Genomic DNA, 20,714 nt, shown 5'->3' on the forward strand with positions numbered 1-20,714 from the left:
AAAAGGTTAAGAAGATACCTGAAGAAAACAAAATCAGCATCAACCAGCGCTAAAAAAGTTGAAACGGCAGCTGAAAAAAGTGCGGATGACAATGAGGATGGGGGCAACGAAGACTACGGACCGTACGATGAAGGGGACGACGACCATCTGGGAATATACAAACATTGCAAGAATTATCTGTTGTCACAGCTAAGTACACAGGAGTTGCCGTTTGTATGTCAAGTTGGGGCAGACAGCGAGTTTCGGATCCCAATGGTATCACAGTATAGGACGCCGCCCGTCTACTCACAAGAAGAAAAAGATAGTGAAGAGGTACATGACTTTATAACCTTTTTAACGTTTGGTATAATATCATACCTATTTATAATTATATACACCTGACAATGTTTTGGATGACACTTTATACTTTGGTTAACAGGATCAGACGAAAAAACTGGATGATGCATTTAAGGAATTTGAAGATTGCATTGAGAAGATCAAAATTACAATGACGGAAGCTTTACGTTTGCACCCAAACAGTGAAATGATATTGAGTATGAAAACGTCATGGATTGCGACTGTCCGCAAACATCTGAAGGACGTTGCGGATAATGAGGAAGGCGAAGTTGTGTCAGAAAAAACCCCCACACTTGTCAAAAACACTGGACTGTTGACACAAGGTAATCAATCTCCTTTCTCGCCAATGACTTCATCAGTTTGCGCAGAAATAGATGAACTGATATCTGCAATACAATCCGTACGACACCCAGGCACACAATCGAAAGCGGAGGGGATCCAACCAGTAAACTTGCAAAGTGAACTGGACAACGTCGCAACAACGTCAAGTATTCCAGACACTGAACAGGAAGGAAACGCCTTACTGCAATATAAACTCCAGAGGCCAAAAAGAAACACCAATCTTCCAGATGCGCTGAGGTCACCTACGTGCAGCGTGTGGTTTCATTAACAGATAAACGAGAACAATTGGAATCTGCATTAGCTAGCTGTATACTCAGCGCAATGGGAAACAAATGGTAGGTATCGACAACAACAAAAAAAATTAAAAAATTGAACGAATCTGCTTGTTAATTAATGATTGTGTTTCATGTTATTACGTAGGGATGTTATATTCGATTGCCCAGCAGGTGTCTCGATTATGAGAGGCTCGTTTGAGACGATCTACCTGAAATTATGCTTGGATGCAGATATTATATCAGCATGGGCTGCAGTCCTTAACCACGAGGAGCGGTTAAGGGCACCGGGTACCCCCGCGAGGCTGTTTTGCAATGCCGGAATGTTGGTAATGCACTTTTCACACATTATAAAACACTATTTGATAATGTAGGACAGTTTATAACACCACAATACTAAAAATAAATTAGAAAAAACTACTTATACCACTATATGCTGCAATCAACCATCATATGTATCCTATGAAACTAAATATTATGCCTTTATAAATATAAAACAGCTTATAACACTACAACCCCAGCTTATAAACCAGTTTTTGAATATCGTCAAAATATCAAAGGGACAAAGTAACTTATATAAACTTAAATCTGTTATTTATTATGAAACAGGTGGCAGGTGATTTTGAAGGGACCGATGAATACAGAATCTCGATGTTCTGTAGCCGGATGGAAGCAATATTAGGCCAAGCAGATAGCATGGACATCAGAAACTTCCCAATGGTATTCGTGCCGGTGCTGTATAATAAACACTACATTCTAGTGTTCTTCAATCTAGCACAATCCCAAATATTGGTGATCGACAATATCGAGGGTGATGTCCCTATCAACATACGATACAGCGGCTACGTAGAAAAAGTTGTAAGAACACTACCAGAAAAATAATAATTGACATACAATATCTATAACATTTAAAATACCCCATTTGACGTCGTAAATTATACAGATCAATGCATTCTGCGCGTTTGTCAAAAACCACTCGCCTGCTATCACTAAAAAACTGCGATCAACATCACCGGTTAGTCTGAAGTTCCCGTGGCAAACATTGTATAACGGAACAGATTGTGGAATATTCGTCATGCGTCATATGGAGACTTTTAAAGGTGTTAGTGTAATTATAGTTTTATTATTAAAGTTGAAACTGGCATGTACGCTAATTTGACTTGTATTTCTGTTCACTAGGGACAAGTGTGCGCGAATGGAACTGCGGGCTATCGCCAGAGCGAGGCATCACGGGGGAGGTGTTGAAAGATCAATCAAAAGAACTATGTGACTTGCGAATAAAGTACTTATCAAAAATCTTGTTAAGTGACATAAACTCACTGCGATCTACAATGGAGAAAGAAGTACATGAGTACGCAAATTTGGGTCAAGATGAAAGAGTGGAAAATGCTAAAACTGCAAAGCACAGGATCGAGTTACGATTGAATGAAGAATAGCACATAGTTTCGTTACAAATGATAATGTTTTGATACATGTCTTATTTTAGATATTAGCCTGGTGGCCTAGTTCTGAAATGTTTTGATACACGTTTTCATGTAGATATTAGACTGGTTTCATTTTGTCTGGTAAAACGGATCACACTGTACAAAGTGATGGTAATGGTCTATTTTCCTTAATATAACACTATATTTCAGTATAAAACACTACATTTATAATGTGACAACAATTAAGTGTTTGATTTATGTGATTATTGTTGTCATAGTTGAAACAATCATATAACACTACATTTAAATATAAAACACTATATTATAAAAAAAGAATTCATTTATATCAGTTAAAAAAAACATATAACACTATAATTATACATAAAACACTATAAGTAAATGTCAGACTTTAAACTAACTGTATATCACAATAACACCGTATATATTACTGCATTTAATACAGATTACCAGCATGGACACATTTGAATCATGTTATGCAAAATCAAACCTATAAAATAACACTACAATTCAAATATAAAACACTATATTAAGAATATGATAAACGACTTTAAGAAAAAACAACGTAAAAAAAAAATTATGTTTTCCCATTCATGGCCAAGATGAAAAAAAAGACAAGTTCGAAATCTATAAACTCAAACATAAGAAATCCAATAAAAAAAGAAAACGTCATTAAAAAAATAAAAAAAAAAAACTCAAACTTTGCATAAGTAATCAACTACTCCTGCTCTTCATCTTCTAGCTCCTCTTCGTCGTCTCCTTCAAGGGTCGCTTCATCACTTTCTGAGGAGTCGTCGGCCTTTTCCCATGCCGGGTACGTGCAGGTACGTATATTATGCCCCCGACGTTTGCAATTGCTACATTCACGACCCTTTTTTTTTCTTCGCAGATTGAATAATGGCAATTTCACGATTACTCTTGATTCTGGAAGGTTTACCCATACCTTTAAATCTAACGGATTTCGGCATGCGAACAGTTACAGGTGTTTCTTGCGTGTATCCAGTTATTTCAGCAAACCTATCGCGACGACTCCTAGGGGGTGAGTTTACGACTGCCTGATCAGCGGTCGATTGATACTGGACAACATGGTCCCTAAAAGCGCACAACGCATCAAAGTTATGAACCAACCTGTTAATAAGAGACTCGGCTGACCTTGTTATCTCCCTTACAGCACCATTAACTTGTTGGTACCGATCATCACTTTCGCTAATCCCTAATATCGCTCCAGGGGCACTATTAGGAACAGCTTCCCTGGTCCACCGTCGCATTATATACCTTTCAGGGAACTGCCTGATATCAAGAAACCGCAAAATGCAAAAAATGTGCGCACACAAAAGCCCAAACTGTTCATACCTATTGCATGAACAACTCACGGTCATGTCTAGCTGCCGCATCATAACCTAATACATAAAAACAAAAAAAAATGAGAACAAATATATATACTCAATTAAAACTATAAGATAAAACACCATGGACAAGAAAAAATTATAAACAAACAATTGTTACATTCTATGGATACCTGAAAAAATGTAGTACACGTTTGAGAAAAGTCCTTCACAGAGATGTTCACAAAGTTATCCTCTCTATCATCCCATTTTCCAATACCACACTTGTGAATGGCTGTCTGAATTTCAAGTTGCGCATCAAAGAAAATTGTCCGTGTGTATATGTTTACCGCATGTTGTTCTAAGACAAACTCTTTTGCAAATATTTGGGGGTTCGTGTGCCTAGTATCGTGATCATTCTTCCTGTGCTCGTGTCTTTGGGCTTCAATTGCAGAATCAAAATGCCCCAAGAATTCAACAAGCGTACAGTTCGGGTTGCAAAACTGCCCAAAGAAATGGTTCTCACTCTCCGAACGTGATGAGGTACGCATCAGCCCAGACATGTGTTGATCACGATAGTACGCAGGGATCCATGTATCCCTAATCTGATAAATTGACTGTAACCATTCATGATTCACCAAATCAAAATCAGCCAATATAACACCCCATTCGGTTTCAAACTGTTCTGGTAGTAATGCATCAGTCCAAACAATATCACACAACCTCTTCTTAAAATCGGTGCTATTGCATAGGTTGGCGCCAACCTAATAAAAAACGAGTCAACAATAAAAAAATTAAATATACAAAATACATGATAAAACCTAATAAAAACATTATATAAAAGTAAAACAACATCGATAAACAAAAAACGACATATTCATATATAAAAAAGTACAAAAAACCAACAAAACAATTCCATTAAAACAATAAACGTCGTAAACCATAATTTTGGTATTTAATAAACCTTGGTAGTAAGTTTCTCCATTATATGTCACATGCAAAGCCTGTGCCTACTTTCAGGCCAAGTATCTTGAATAGCTTTCCTCATCGCTAGGTCTTGATCAGTTACAATCACAGGTGGTGCGCGCCCAAACGCCTGCCGAAATGCGTTAAGCAACCAGCTATATGTTTCGGCAGTTTCATCCCCTATTATAGCAGCACCCAAGGTAACATTACGATAGTGATTGTCAACGCCGATAAAAGGTGCAAACATCATATTGTACCTACACAAAAAAATATAAAGTTAACGAGTCTTTTCATGCATATACCACTACACTAAAAACATTATCATGGTGATAAAACACTATGATATAGATCTATTATGGATGTAATGAATCTAAAAATAAAGGTAGGATACGAACTTGTTACGACGATAAGTAGCATCGAAGGACACAACACCCCCAAAAATATTAAAATTTCTCTTTGAATCACCATCGGCCCAGAACAACGCACGTAAAACGCCACCGGCAGTTGTAAGGTATTCCATAGAGAAATTTGGCATAAATTCTTTCTTCCTTCTTAGGCGCTTGATAACCATGTCAGCATCGTACTCAGCTATATACCTATTTAAGTCTCTCTTGAAGTTTTTGATGTCAACTTTAGTGGCACCTACCTTATCAAAACCTCCATAAAGAGTCCTCATAATGTTAAACGCTCTAACTGGACCAACGTTTATGGCACTCAAAGCATTCACGGCTTCTTCGTGTACGTAATTCATAGATCTGTTTTCAGGAAGCAAGTACCTGTCATCTTCAGCAACAAATGAGTGATTATGCGACTCCTCGAAGTGATAAACAAAGTAAAGATTATCCAGGTTTAACTTAACCCGAATGCACGCTTCACATCCGGTCCTTATAGAAGGAACCCTGCGAGTAATCTTAGACTTCGAGTTAACATTAGAACTACCAGCTTCCTGAGTCGAGTCAATCGCCTTTAAGGGTTTAGTACCCTCTTTTGAGCATACGGACCATATATTATGTATTACACCCTTTCGAGGCTCGTATTGAGTACCCTTCCTTACTGTGAAACCTCCCGCCTTAGCATATCTTTGGTAAAAAAGAAAGGCATTTTCCAGCGAATCAAACAGCATATACATCTGAGGTTTAATCAAATCATCAACATCTTGAATAAATGTCCTCCTTCCAGAATTTGGGGACACCTGAACATTACCAACGGGCTGGTATGTAGGAATATCTACAACGAAAAATCGACACATCAGTCATTTATAAAAACAGTGATAAGAACATGTTTCTAAATCTGATAAAAACAATATATGAAGAAAAAACACTATTTGTTTCCTGTAAAGACACTATGCAGCTTAATTAACAAATAATCTGTTGATTTAAAACACTTAATAATAATAAAAACTCTATGCCTAATAAAACAAATATGTCTGCACAAAATATAACAGTATTGGTGTGGGGTAAAACACTATGAAATGAAATTAAGATTGCTGTACATAATATAACACTATATATTGTGGATACAAATACTATACATCTAAATATCTCAAAAAAAAAATTAAATAACTCTGTAAATGATAAAACACTACAACATACAATTCAATGTATAAAACACTATGAATGGGAATTCAGATGTGTGATTAGAATATAACACTATTGTTCATACATATGACACTATACACCTAAATATGAAAAAAAAATATCTTTGTTAATTCTAAAACACTACAAAAACTTACTAAAACAAAGGTAAACAATTCAATGTATAAAACACTATGAAAGGAAAATAAGATGTGTGAACAGAATATTGATCATGCATATAACACTACACATCTAAAAAACTATAAAACAGAATATTGATCATGCATATAACACTACACTATAAAACACTACGGATCATGCATATAACACTAAACATCTAAAAAATCAAACAAAAATAATAAAAAAGTGATCAAGAAAAAACAGTAAAAGAACAATACCCTGAACAACTGAATGTATAAAACACTACATACACACAAAATCAAACAATACTAATGTCCTGTAAAAACGGCATACCAGAAAACAAAACGTCGAACAAATAACACTAATTATCGGAACATGATAACTATTAAGAGATTAAAATACTATGATACACGTGTACCTGCATCGCCGGACTCCATTGAAATTGATATAAAACACCAGAATGGAAGAAGGGCGCAGACGTTAAACAAATGTATTGTGTCTATCGATTTGATAAGCCTTGTTGTATTTATAATTGATGATGAATGATACGTAGATAACAATCTTATTGTATCTTGCAAAAAAAATACAAAATTTGATCCAATCCCTAAACAATCTCACCGACAGTTATTTTTTTTTCAGTTGTATTGTAAATCAATTAAATGACAAAAATGTACAATTACTAATCTACCCTTTTGAATTAATTAAGAGGAGGGACACTTGTCATTCCAAGATTATTTCTTACACTTCTTACAAAAGTCCCACTTTTTACAGGATCCTCTACCTATATATATATATATATATGGGAGGATTCATTGGGGAACACTAAAAAAGTGGGGAACACTCTTAAAAGTTATACTTAACATGTTAAAAATTATTTTTTTCTAAATTTTTTTCGGCGCTTTTTCTTATAAATACAAGTAGAAACATTTTTAATAAAAAAATCAAAAACTAAAAATATAAAAAAAAATGTTTAAAAAATAGCTATATCTTATAGAATTAACTTAAGATGTTAAAAATAATTGTTTTTTAAAAAATTTTCAGCGCTTTTCTTTATAAAAAGGAGAAGAAACTAGTCGAATAAAAAAATAATTTTTCGAAAAAACATATTTTTAGCCTTTTTTTTAACTTTTTTAATATTTTTAGTTTTTGATTTTTTTATTAAAAATGCTTCTACAAGTATATATAAGGAGAAACGCCGAAAAAGATGTTTAAAAAATTAATTTTTAACATGTTAAGTTAAATTTTTAAGAGTGTTCCTCGGTTCCCCACTTTTTTAGTGTTTCCCAATGAACCTCACACTATATATATATATATATATATATATATATATATATATATATATATATATATATATATATATATATATATATATAGGGGAAGGTTCATTTGAGAAGAAAATTTTATTGAGAAGAAAAAGAATAAAAGGGTATAATTGTAAAACATTAAATAGTTTTTTTCTTATCTCATTTATTATTATGTTTGACTAATTAATTAGTCATTAAGACTATAATCCTCCATACCAAATATTTTTGCCTACACACATCAAAAGTTATCCTACACATTTCGAAATTTATCCTACACATATTGAGATTTATCCTACACAACTCGTAATTTATCCTACACGCCTCGTATTTATCCTACACTATAAAAGAAATTTTATTTTTATTTTTTGTGAAAAATATATATCTTAAAAGTAAGTTACAAATTTAATATAGTTAGTTATTAAAGATGAAACTACCAATTAATGATGTATGTAAGTTTACTAATATACCCTTATAGTTACATTAAGTACAAATATTAAATGAAGTCTAATGAAGCATTTCTATTGGTTGGAATTTCTTCTTTTTTCTTCTTACAAAGAATTTCTTCTCATTTGAACTCTAAATAACTACAGAACTTTCAGAACTCCTAATAAACAATCATTTTATATATAAGTTTTTGTATTTAGGATCTTTTAATCATCTAATCTATGTATTTCTTTGATTACATACATGTTAAAAGTAGTTTACATATGTTTAATTACCAAAATTATATATATGTGTCATAACTAATTACATATATGTAAAAAAACTAGTTTACATATGTGTAATTATAAAATTACATATAAAAATGATAAAATTACTCTTAACGTGTATGTAATCGTAAAAATACACATAATAAATGATAAAATTATCCTAAACATAAAAATATATAAATAAAAAGATTGTTTATTAGGAGTTCTACGGGTTCTGTAAATATTTATGGTTCTGAAATGATCCTGGCCCTATATATATATATATATATATATATATATATATATATATATATATATGTATGTATGTATAGGGTAAGGTTCATGCGAGAACCACCTTTATCTCGCATGAACCGCGAGAACCAATATGAAAACAACCTAAAATAGCTAAAAAAACCTAAAAAACCAAACCCCCACCCCCAAAAAAAAAAAACCTAAACCCCCCCACCCCCCAAAAACCTAACCCCCCCCCCCCCAAGCTAAAATGCTAAAAACTAAACCCCTAAAAAACCTAAAAAGAATCTAAAAAGAATCTTAAAAAATAAAAAAAACTAATTTTTTTAATATTATTTATGTTAAAATCGCTACTTTTAGTATTTTTTTTTGCTACTAAAAGTAACGATTGTTTTATAAAAAATATTAAAAAAAATTTTGTGTGTTTTTTAGCTATTTTTAGGCATTTTTGGTTGTGTTCACATTGTTTCTCGCGGTTCTCACAATAAAGGGTGGTTCCTAATAGATCTTTGTCATATATATATATATATATATATATATATATATATATATATATATATATATATATATATATATATATATATATATATATATATATATATATATATATATATATATATATGAGCCGCTAAAATGAAAACCACCCCTAGTTGCGAGAACCGAGAGAACCACTTTCCAACCATTAGATCTTCAAGATGGATGGATGAAATTAAAAGTAAATAAAATTAATATTAAATACTTTTTATCATATTATGTTTTTAATATTTTAATGCAAAAGGGTAGTTTAGTAAAATTACTCTTTTTTGTCATTTTGTCTTTATTATTTTTATTACTTTTTTTGTATTTTTAAATTAGTTTTTATTTTTTAAACATATTTTTTTTATTAAAACCATTTAAAATTCAGATTTTTTAACAAAATTTTACGTTTTACGTTTTGCGGGATTAACAAATTTTTAGGGTTTACGTGATAAAATTTTTTACATGCAAGATTACGTTTTACGTTATACGTTTTAAAGGAAAATGTTTTACGTTTTACAATTTACGTAAAGTTTTACGTTTTACGAGATAAAAGTTTTTATGTAAAACTTTACGTTTTACGTTTTACCTTAAAATTTTTACGTTTTACGTTTTACGTTAAAATTTTTACGTTTTACGTTAAATATTTTACGTTTTACGTTAATTTTTTTACGTTTTACGTTTTACCCAAAATCCGCAACTCAGTAGGTGTCTCAGATAGATTGAACTTATCATCTTCAACTGAAAAAAATTTTACGTTTTTACGGGAAACTTTTTTTACGAAAACTTTTTTACAGTTTTAAACTTTTTTTATGACAAATTTTTTGCATTTACACACACCCAAAACAAATATTTGACTTAAAGATTCACCCAACAAAACACATAACACTCATAAAACAACAAAGATTACAGAAACCAAATAAAAATGTAATCTTGACACATCCCCTAAACAAATTACACAAAATCTTGAAGTCTAATGTTATAAATCTTTCCATAAACAGCACACCAGAATGCAGTGTAGCTTACATAACACTCACAAAAACAAAAAAAGATAACAGAAATGAAATAAAAATATAATCTTGACACACCCACACCCACTAAACAAATTACATAAAATCTTGAATGCTTATGACACAAATATTTACACAAACAACATACCAAAATGCAGGGTAACTAGAAAACCCAGAAGCAGTAACCATCTCCGTCGTCTTCCCATCTCCGTCGCTGACCAACCACCGCCCACCACCGTCTTCCGCCGCCATCCACCTCCGTCGCCGACCATCCACCTTCGTCGCCGTCCCATCTCTGTCGCAGAAAACCCAGAAGCAGAAACCATCCACCTCCGTCGCCGTCCCATCTCCGTCGCAGAAAACCCAGAAGCAGAAACCATCCACCTCCGTCGCTGTCCCATCTCCGTCGCAGAAAACCCAGAAGCAGAAACCATCTTTTTTGTTCCTTGATTTGAGTATGAGAAAACCCAGAAGCAGAAACCTTTTTTGTTCCTTGATTTTGAGTATGGTGGAACGATTTTGAGAGAGAGAGATATTAGGGGATTCAAAATTTTGGGATGTGTGTGATGTAAGTCTCTATGAGACTTTTAAAGCAACAGACAAGACAGAGAGATTGGACAGTTTAAGTAAATGACTAAAATACCCTTTAGGGTAGAAAATAATAGTGTATATATGGCAATATCTGATTGGTGGAGAGTGGTTGTCGTGGTTTTTACAACTGGAGGTGGTTTATATTTTAGCGTTCCATATATATATATATATATATATATATATATAGAGGATCCTGTAAAAAGTGGGACTTTTGTAAGAAGTGTAAGAAATAATCTTGGAATGACAAGTGTCCCTCCTCTTAATTAATTCAAAAGGGTAGATTAGTAATTGTACATTTTTGTCATTTAATTGATTTACAATATAACTGAAAAAAAAAAATAACTGTCGATGAGATTGTTTAGGGATTGGATCGAATTTTGTATTTTTTTTTTGCAAGATACAATAAGATTGTTATCTACGTATCATTCATCATCAATTATAAATACAACAAGGCTTATCAAATCGATAGACACAATACATTTGTTTAACGTCTGCGCCCTTCTTCGATTCTGGTGTTTTATATCAATTTCAATGGAGTCCGGCGATGCAGGTACATGTGTATTATAGTATTTTAATCTCTTAATAGTTATCATGTTCCGATAATTAGTGTTATTTGTTCGACGTTTTGTTTTCTGGTATGCCGTTTTTACAGGACATTAGTATTGTTTGATTTTGTGTGTATGTAGTGTTTTATACATTCAGTTGTTCAGGGTATTGTTCTTTTACCGTTTTTTCTTGATCACTTTTTTTTTATTATTTTTGTTTGATTTTTTAGATGTTTAGTGTTATACGCATGATCCGTAGTGTTTTATAGTGTAGTGTTATATGCATGATCAATATTCTGTTTTATAGTTTTTTAGATGTGTAGTGTTATATGCATGATCAATATTCTGTTCACACATCTTATTTTCCTTTCATAGTGTTTTATACATTGAATTGTTTACCTTTGTTTTAGTAAGTTTTTGTAGTGTTTTAGAATTAACAAAGATATTTTTTTTTCATATTTAGGTGTATAGTGTCATATGTATGAACAATAGTGTTATATTCTAATCACACATCTGAATTCCCATTCATAGTGTTTTATACATTGAATTGTATGTTGTAGTGTTTTATCATTTACAGAGTTATTTAATTTTTTTTTTGATATTTAGATGTATAGAGTTTGTATCCACAATATATAGTGTTATATTATGTACAGCAATCTTAATTTCATTTCATAGTGTTTTACCCCACACCAATACTGTTATATTTTGTGCAGACATATTTATTTTATTAGGCATAGAGTTTTTATTATTATTAAGTGTTTTAAATCAACAGATTATTTGTTAATTAAGCTGCATAGTGTCTTTAAGGAAACAAATAGTGTTTTTTCTTCATATATTGTTTTTATCAGATTTAGAAACATGTTCTTATCACTGTTTTTATAAATGACTGATGTGTCGATTTTTCGTTGTAGATATTCCTACATACCAGCCCGTTGGTAATGTTCAGGTGTCCCCAAATTCTGGAAGGAGGACATTTATTCCAGATGTTGATGATTTGATTAAACCTCAGATGTATGTGCTGTTTGATTCGCTGGAAAATGCCTTTCTTTTTTACCAAAGATATGCTAAGGCGGGAGGTTTCACAGTAAGGAAGGTTACTCAATACGAGCCTCGAAAGGGTGTAATACATAATAAATGGTTCGTATGCTCAAAAGAGGGTACTAAACCCTTAAAGGCGATTGACTCGACTCAGGAAGCTGGTAGTTCTAATGTTAACTCGAAGTCCAAGATTACTCGCAGGGTTCCTTCTATAAGGACCGGATGTGAAGCGTGCATTCGGGTTAAGTTAAACCCGGATAATCTTTACTTTGTTTATCACTTCGAGGAGTCGCATAATCACTCATTTGTTGCTGAAGATGACAGGTACTTGCTTCCTGAAAACAGATCTATGAATTACGTACACGAAGAAGCCGTGAATGCTTTGAGTGCCATAAACGTTGGTCCAGTTTGAGCGTTTAACAATATGAGGACTCTTTATGGAGGTTTTGATAAGGTAGTTGCCACTAAAGTTGACTTCAAAAACTTCAAGAGAGACTTAAATAGGTATATAGCTGAGTACGATGCTGACATGGTTATCAAGCGCCTAAGAAGGAAGAAAGAATTTATGCCCAATTTCTCTATGGAATACCTTACAACTGCCGATGGCGTTTTTCGTGCGTTGTTCTGGGCCGATGGTGATTCAAAGAGAAATTTTAATATTTTTGGGGATGTTGTGTCCTTCGATGCTACTTATCGTCGTAACAAGTTCGTATCCTACCTTTATTTTTAGATTCATTACATCCATAATAGATCTATATCATAGTGTTTTATCACCATGATAATGTTTTTGGTGTAGTGGTATATGCATGAAAAGACTCGTTAACTTTATATTTTTTTGTGTAGGTACAATATGATGTTTGTACCTTTTACCGGCGTTGACAATCACTATCGTAATGTTACCTTGGGTGCTGCTATAATAGGGGATGAAACTGCCGAAACATATAGCTGGTTGCTTAACGCATTTTGGCAGGCGTTTGGGCGCGCACCACCTGTGATTGTAACTGATCAAGACCCAGCGATGAGGAAAGCTATTCAAGATACTTGGCCTGAAAGTAGGCACAGGCTTTGCATGTGGCATATAATGGAGAAACTTACTACCAAGGTTTATTAAATACCAAAATTATGGTTTACGACGTTTATTGTTTTAATGGAATTGTTTTGTTGGTTTTTTGTACTTTTTTATTTATGAATATGTCGTTTTTTGTTTATCGATGTTGTTTTACTTTTATATAATGTTTTTATCAGGTTTTATCATGTATTTTGTATATTTAATTTTTTTTATTGTTGACTCGTTGTTTATTAGGTTGGCGCCAACCTATGCAATAGCACCGATTTTAAGAAGAGGTTGTGTGATATTGTTTGGACTGATGCATTACTACCAGAACAGTTTGAAACCGAATGGGGTGTTATATTGGCTGATTTTGATTTGGTGAATCATGAATGGTTACAGTCAATTTATCAGATTAGGGATACATGGATCCCTGCGTACTATCGTGATCAACACATGTCTGGGCTGATGCGTACCTCATCACGTTCGGAGAGTGAGAACCATTTCTTTGGGCAGTTTTGCAACACGAACTGTACGCTTGTTGAATTCTTGGGGCATTTTGATTCTGCAATTGAAGCCCAAAGACACGAGCACAGGAAGAATGATCACGATACTAGGCACACGAACCCCCAAATATTTGCAAAAGAGTTTGTCTTAGAACAACATGAGGCAAACATATACACACGGACAATTTTCTTTGATGCGCAACTTGAAATTCAGACAGCCATTCACAAGTGTGGTATTGGAAAATAGGATGATAGAGAGGATAACTTTGTGAACATCTCTGTGAAGGACTTTTCTCAAACGTGTACTACATTTTTTCAGGTATCCATAGAATGTAACAATTGTTTGTTTATAATTTTTTCTTGTCCATGGTGTTTTATCTTATAGTTTTAATTGAGTATATATATTTGTTCTCATTTTTTTTGTTTTTATGTATTAGGTTATGATGCGGCAGCTAGACATGACCGTGAGTTGTTCATGCAATAGGTATGAACAGTTTGGGCTTTTGTGTGCGCACATTTTTTGCGTTTTGCGGTTTCTTGATATCAGGCAGTTCCCTGAAAGGTATATAATGCGACGGTGGACCAGGGAAGCTGTTCCTAATAGTGCCCCTGGAGCGATATTAGGGATTAGCGAAAGTGATGATCGGTACCAGCAAGTTAATGGTGTTGTAAGGGAGATAACAAGGTCAGCCGAGTCTCTTATTAACAGGTTGGTTCATAACTTTGATGTGTTGTGCGCTTTTAGGGACCATGTTGTCCAGTATCAATCGACCGTTGATTAGGCAGTCGTAAACGCCCCCCCTAGGAGTCGTCGCGATAGGTTTGCTGAAATAACTGGATACACGCAAGAAACACCTGTAACTGTTCGCATGCCGAAAACCATTAGATTTAAAGGTATGGGTAAACCTTCCAGAATGAAGAGTAATCGTGAAATTGCCATTATTCAATCTGCGAAGAAAAAAAAGGGTCGTGAATGTAGCAATTGCAAACGTCGGGGGCATAATATACGTACCTGCACGTACCCGGCAAGGGAAAAGGCCGACGACTCCTCAGAAAGTGATGAAGCGGCCCTTGAAGGAGACGACGAAGAGGAGCTAGAAGATGCGACGGGTGAAGGAGACGACGAAGAGGAGCTAGAAGATGAAGAGTAGGAGTAGTTGATTACTAAATTATGCAAAGTTTGAGTTTTTTTTCTATTTTTTTAATGACGTTTTCTTTTTTTGTTGGATTCCTTGTGTTTGAGTTTATAGATTTCGAACTTGTCTTTTTTTTTCATCTTGGCCATGAATGGGAAAACATAATTTTTTTTACGTTGTTTTTTCTTAAAGTCGTTTATCATATTCTTAATATAGTGTTTTATATTTGAATTGTAGTGTTATTTTATAGGTTTGATTTCGCATAACATGATTCAAATGTGTCCCATAATTTTTTTTACGTTGTTTTTTCTTAAAGTCGTTTATCATATTCTTAATATAGTGTTTTATATTTGAATTGTAGTGTTATTTTATAGGTTTGATTTCGCATAACATGATTCAAATGTGTCCATGCTGGTAATCTGTATTAAATGCAGTAATATACACGGTGTTATTGTGATATACAGTTAGTTTAAAGTCTGACATTTACTTATAGTGTTTTAGGATTAGGTTCAAACGTGAACAAAATCCTAAGAGTGAACTGCGTGAACTAATCTGGGCCCTTGATTTTTATGATCTTAAGATTAAAGTGAGTGGTATGATGGTAATTATTTGGTTATGTTTTTCATTTAATTAAATACAAAAAGGGTATATGTGTAATTTCAATCTTAAATTGATTGCATAAATCTCTCACAAATCAAGTAATCAATTATCCTCTTAAATTGATTGCATAAATCTCTCACAAATCAAATCAAGGATTAGGAAAGATTTAACGTAATTCAATTATTAAATAATTATTTGTTTAAATGCGACGTACACATGTGTATATCGTCTGTTTTTGTGATATCTCAGAATTTTTTTTTTGTATTGAATGTTGATGTACACCTGTGAATTACTCTACACATATGTACGATGTTGAGTACACATGTGTACTGTTCTATTTATATCCAAGTACACATGTGTATACCGTTGAAATATACATGTTACGTGGATCTTAAAAAACAAAATTTGAATTCTGGTGATAAAATCTGAAATAAAAATTAAAATTGAAATCTGGTGATTTGTTGTTTGTTTTAATAATTATCTTATTAATAAATAAACATAATGTGGATAATGAATTTAAATTAGGAAATATGTAACTTAATTCAATTATTAAATAATGATTTAAATCTAATTTTTTATATAATTACAATCCTATCCTTAACAACTAAAAAGGAAATCAAGGGTCCATATCTGTTCACGCAGTTCACTCTTGGGAGGTTGTTCACGCTGGAACCCTACCCTAGTGTTTTATGTATAATTATAGTGTTATATGTTTTTTTAACTGATATAAATGAATTCTTTTTTTATAATATAGTGTTTTATATTTAAATGTAGTGTTATATGCTAGTTTCAACTATGACAACAATAATCACGTAAATCAAACACTTAATTGCTGTCACATTATAAATGTAGTGTTTTATACTGAAATATAGTGTTATATTAAGGAAAATAGACCATTACCATCACTTTGTATAGTGTGATCCGTTTTACCAGACAAAATGAAACCAGTCTAATATCTACATTAAAACGTGTATCAAAACATTTCAGAACTAGGCCACCAGGCTAATATCTAAAATAAGACATGTATCAAAACATTATCAGTTGTAACGAAACTATGTGCTATTCTTCATTCAATCGTAACTCGATCCTGTGCTTTGCAGTTTTAGCATTTTCCACTCTTTCATCTTGACTCAAATTTGCGTACTCATGTACTTCTTTCTCCATTGTAGAACTACTGAGTTTATGTCACTTAACAAGATTTTTGATAAGTACTTTATTCGCAAGTCACGTAGTTCTTTCGATTGATCTTTCAACACCTCCCCCGTGATGCCTCGCTCTGGCGATAGCCCGCAGTTCCATTCGCGCACACTTGTCCCTAGTGAACAGAAATACAAATCAAATTAGCGTACATGCCAGTTTCAACTTTAATAATAAAACTATAATTACACTAACACCTTTAAAAGTCTCCATATGACGCATGACGAATATTCCACAATCTGTTCCGTTATACAATGTTTGCCACGGGAACTTCAGACTAACCGGTGATGTTGATCGCAGTTTTTTAGCGATAGCAGGCGAGTGGTTTTTGACAAACGCGCAGAATGCATTGATTTGTATAATTTACGACGTCAAATGGGGTATTTTAAATGTTATAGAAATTGTATGTCAATTATTATTTTTCTGGTAGTGTTCTTGCAACTTTTTCTACGTAGCCGCTGTATCGTATGTTGATAGGGACATCACCCTCGATATTGTCGATCACCAATATTTGGGATTGTGCTAGATTGAAGAACACTAGAATGTAGTGTTTATTATACAGCACCGGCACCAATACCATTTGGAAGTTTCTGATGTCCATGCTATCTGTTTGGCCTAATATTGCTTCCATCCGGCTACAGAACATCGAGATTCTGTATTCATCGGTCCCTTCAAAATCACCTGCCACCTGTTTCATAATAAATAACAGATTTAAGTTTATATAAGTTACTTTGTCCCTTCGATATTTTGACGATATTCAAAAACTGGTTTATAAGCTGGGGTTGTAGTGTTATAAGCTGTTTTATATTTATAAAGGCATAATATTTAGTTTCATAGTTTCATAGGATACATATGATGGTTGATTGCAGCATATAGTGGTATAAGTAGTTTTTTCTAATTTATTTTTAGTATTTTGGTGTTATAAACTGTCCTACATTATCAAATAGTGTTTTATAATGTGTGAAAGTGCATTACCAACAGTCCGACATTGCAAAACAGCCTCGCGGGGGTACCCGGTGCCCTTAACCGCTCCTCGTGGTTAAGGACTGCAGCCCATGCTGATATAATATCTGCATCCAAGCATAATTCTGGGTAGATGGTCTCAAACGAGCCTCTCATAATCGAGACACCTGCTGGGCAATCGAATATAACATCCCTACGTAATAACATGAAACACAATCATTAATTAACAAGCAGATTCGTTCAATTTTTTAATTTTTTTTGTTGTTGTCGATACCTACCATTTGTTTCCCATTGCGCTGAGTATACAGCTAGCTAATGCAGACTCCAATTGTTCTCGTTTATCTGTTAATGAAACCACACGCTGCACGTACGGTGACCTCAGCGCATCTGGAAGATTGGTGTTTCTTTTTGGCCTCTGGAGTTTATATTGCAGTAAGGCGTTTCCTTCCTGTTCAGTGTCTGGAATACTTGACGTTGTTGCGACGTTGTCCAGTTCACTTTGCAAGTTTACTGGTTGGATCCCCTCAGCTTTCGATTGTGTGCTTGGGTGTCGTACGGATTGTATTGCAGATATCAGTTCATCTATATCTGCGCAAACTGATGAAGTCATGGGCGAGAAAGGAGATTAATTACCTTGTGTCAACAGTCCAGTGTTTTTGACAGGTGTGGGGTTTTTTCTGACACAACATCGCCTTCCTCATTATCCGCAACGTCCTTTAGATGTTTGCGGACAGTCGCAATCCATGACGTTTTCATACTCAATATCATTTCACTGTTTGGGTGCAAACGTAAAGCTTCCGTCATTGTAATTTTGATCTTCTCAACGCAATCTTCAAATTCCTTAAATGCATCATCCAGTTTTTTCGCCTGATCCTGTTAACCAAAGTATAAAGTGTCATCCAAAACATTGTCAGGTGTATATAATTATAAATAGGTATGATATTATACCAATCGTTAAAAAGGTTATAAAGTCATGTACCTCTTCACTATCTTTTTCTTCTTGTGAGTAGACGGGCGGCGTCCCATACTGTGATACCATTGGGATCCGAAACTCGCCGTCTGCCCCAACTTGACATACAAACGGCAACTCCTGTGTACTTGGCTGTGACAACAGATAATTCTTGCAATGTCTATATATTCCCAGATGGTCATCGTCCCCTTCATCGTACAGTACGTAGTCTTCGTTGCCCCCATCCTCATTGTCATCCGCACTTTTTTCAGCTGTCGTTTCAACTTTTTTAGCGCTGGTTGATGCTGATTTTTTTTCTTCAGGTATCTTCTTAACCTTTTCACTCCTCGGCTGATCTTCATCTACATGAATTTTAGGTATCATTGGGGTGTTATGCTTTATGTGATCTGCCCAAAGTATGTCGTCAAGCTTTCCGAGCAGTTCGTCGAGCATCCAGTCATCTATCAACTCAATCGGATGAGATCCCTTCTTATTACGCTTTAAAACATCCATTTGGTCGTACGCGTATGCAGCCTGCACATATAAGCATTCAATTCTAAGAATTATGTAGACATGTTAATGGTTATGCATGCTTGTTGTAGTGTTATACTATTGACTGTAGTGTTTTACGTAGTGAACTGTCTGTAAATGTAGTGTCGTATTATGATTGTACTGTTTACTATGCTATGGAATATAGTATATCCAATGTATTGTTCCAAAACAGACTTGTTTGTAATATAATACATGTGACTATAGTGTTATACATAGTAACATAGTGTATTAGTGTTTTAATAGACTTTAATGGTTTTGTATGAAATTGTAGCTGATGTAACCAATTTTATGTTGCTAAATAAAGTTTTTTGTGGTGTTTTATGCATGTAGTGTTTTCATTCTCATATCATGAACAAGAGAGTAGAGTCACATACCACTAGTAACACGATCGGGCCTCTAAAAGGGTCATTCCTCTTCCGGTTCCATGCATTCGCCGTGCGATCTAAACAGGTTATCATGTAGCTGTTGTCACACCCCCAAAATCCACACGCGGAGTACCACCGCTAGGAGGCGTGACATGACCAGGATCAAGCCACCAATCATATTGAACAATATAAATAATTAAAGAAATTCATAAACTCAATTCAATACAATTGATGTTCCAACAAAACATAGTTTAAGTAGCGGAAGCAAGTAAGTAACCCAACATAGTTAATAGTTTTAAATGTCATAACAGTTCAACGTAGTAATCACGATCCCTGTCCACAACGACCGCGCCTCCAGTGCAAGCTCCATAAGTACCTAAGGTCCTGCAAGGCATGCAGCAACGAGTCAACAACTAGTTGAGCGAGTTCACAGTTAACAGTTCAGTAATAGTATAGTGTGAGTAGTAGTATGTTCGTTCGTTATGTCATGTATCGTATTAGTTTCCATCGCGGCCTCCCAGGCAGGTATGCGAAGATATTAGGGGATGTTCATCCCGAGTATTCTAGACTAGGTTTATCTGTATCGCGGCCTACCAGGCAGGTGTGCGAAGATTAGTAAATTTCAGTTCGCGGCCTTCCAAAGGCAGGTGTGCGAAGTCAGTCATAATATCGCGGCCAACCCTTGGCAGGTGTGCGAAGATCAGTTCAATAAGTGTTACTAGTCTAGTCGTAGTTCTATCAGCGGAGTATGTACAATAGTTCATCAAATCCCATTCCCACCCGGGAACCCCATGCCTTGGCTGTGTGAACTCACCTTGGTTTGCTCGGTATGCTAGGTTATGCACTCACAAGTAATCAGTCAAGTCCTATTGTATGCACGTGTAATAAATCAGTTTTTCGTTCGTAACAAATCTTGCACACAAATCTAATGTCACATTGTGTTTGGCAATTATTCATCATGCGGCATTTAACTAGTCAGTCAAATCCATATAGTTTCATACTTGACAGGATAAACAGGCAGTTAACATGCTCTACCAGGTTAACACATTAAACAG

At 34.3% G+C, this 20,714-nt stretch overlaps 2 protein-coding genes across 2 annotated transcripts; one reads left to right on the top strand and one right to left on the bottom strand.

The window, feature by feature from the left end:
- Positions 1 to 3,255: 3,255 nt before the first annotated feature.
- Positions 3,256 to 10,603, bottom strand: LOC110906423 (protein FAR1-RELATED SEQUENCE 5-like). The gene is made up of 6 exons (XM_022151556.1): positions 10,318 to 10,603; positions 5,079 to 5,910; positions 4,787 to 4,940; positions 3,912 to 4,481; positions 3,746 to 3,792; positions 3,256 to 3,682 (listed from the first exon to the last, which is right to left on the bottom strand). Exons 1-6 carry the CDS (start codon positions 10,601 to 10,603, stop codon positions 3,256 to 3,258), a joined length of 2,316 nt encoding a protein of 771 aa, XP_022007248.1.
- Positions 10,604 to 12,767: 2,164 nt separating this feature from the next.
- Positions 12,768 to 15,048, top strand: LOC110906422 (protein FAR1-RELATED SEQUENCE 5-like). The gene is made up of 7 exons (XM_022151555.2): positions 12,768 to 13,048; positions 13,187 to 13,445; positions 13,647 to 14,060; positions 14,145 to 14,216; positions 14,335 to 14,381; positions 14,445 to 14,606; positions 14,811 to 15,048. The coding sequence occupies exons 1-7, from the start codon at positions 12,768 to 12,770 to the stop codon at positions 15,046 to 15,048; spliced, it is 1,473 nt and encodes a 490-aa protein (XP_022007247.2).
- Positions 15,049 to 20,714: the final 5,666 nt, after the last annotated feature.

The sequence above is a fragment of the Helianthus annuus genome, chromosome 3, assembly GCF_002127325.2.
Source record: "Helianthus annuus cultivar XRQ/B chromosome 3, HanXRQr2.0-SUNRISE, whole genome shotgun sequence".
Lineage (NCBI taxonomy): Eukaryota > Viridiplantae > Streptophyta > Magnoliopsida > Asterales > Asteraceae > Helianthus > Helianthus annuus.

Bases quoted from the DNA above. Each gene is read 5' to 3' on its own strand.
- LOC110906422 (XM_022151555.2), top strand. From the start codon at position 12,768: ATGAGGACTCTTTATGGAGGTTTTGATAAGGTAGTTGCCACTAAAGTT. The intron at 14,382-14,444 runs GTATGAACAGTT...TCTTGATATCAG, and splicing joins GTGAGTTGTTCATGCAATAG to GCAGTTCCCTGAAAGGTATA. The intron at 14,607-14,810 runs GTTGGTTCATAA...TAAACCTTCCAG, and splicing joins GCCGAGTCTCTTATTAACAG to AATGAAGAGTAATCGTGAAA.
- LOC110906423 (XM_022151556.1), bottom strand. From the start codon at position 10,603: ATGGTTTCTGCTTCTGGGTTTTCTGCGACGGAGATGGGACAGCGACGG. The intron at 4,482-4,786 runs GTAACTGATCAA...GTTTTTTATTAG, and splicing joins GGCGCGCACCACCTGTGATT to GTTGGCGCCAACCTATGCAA. The intron at 3,683-3,745 runs GTATGAACAGTT...TCTTGATATCAG, and splicing joins GTGAGTTGTTCATGCAATAG to GCAGTTCCCTGAAAGGTATA.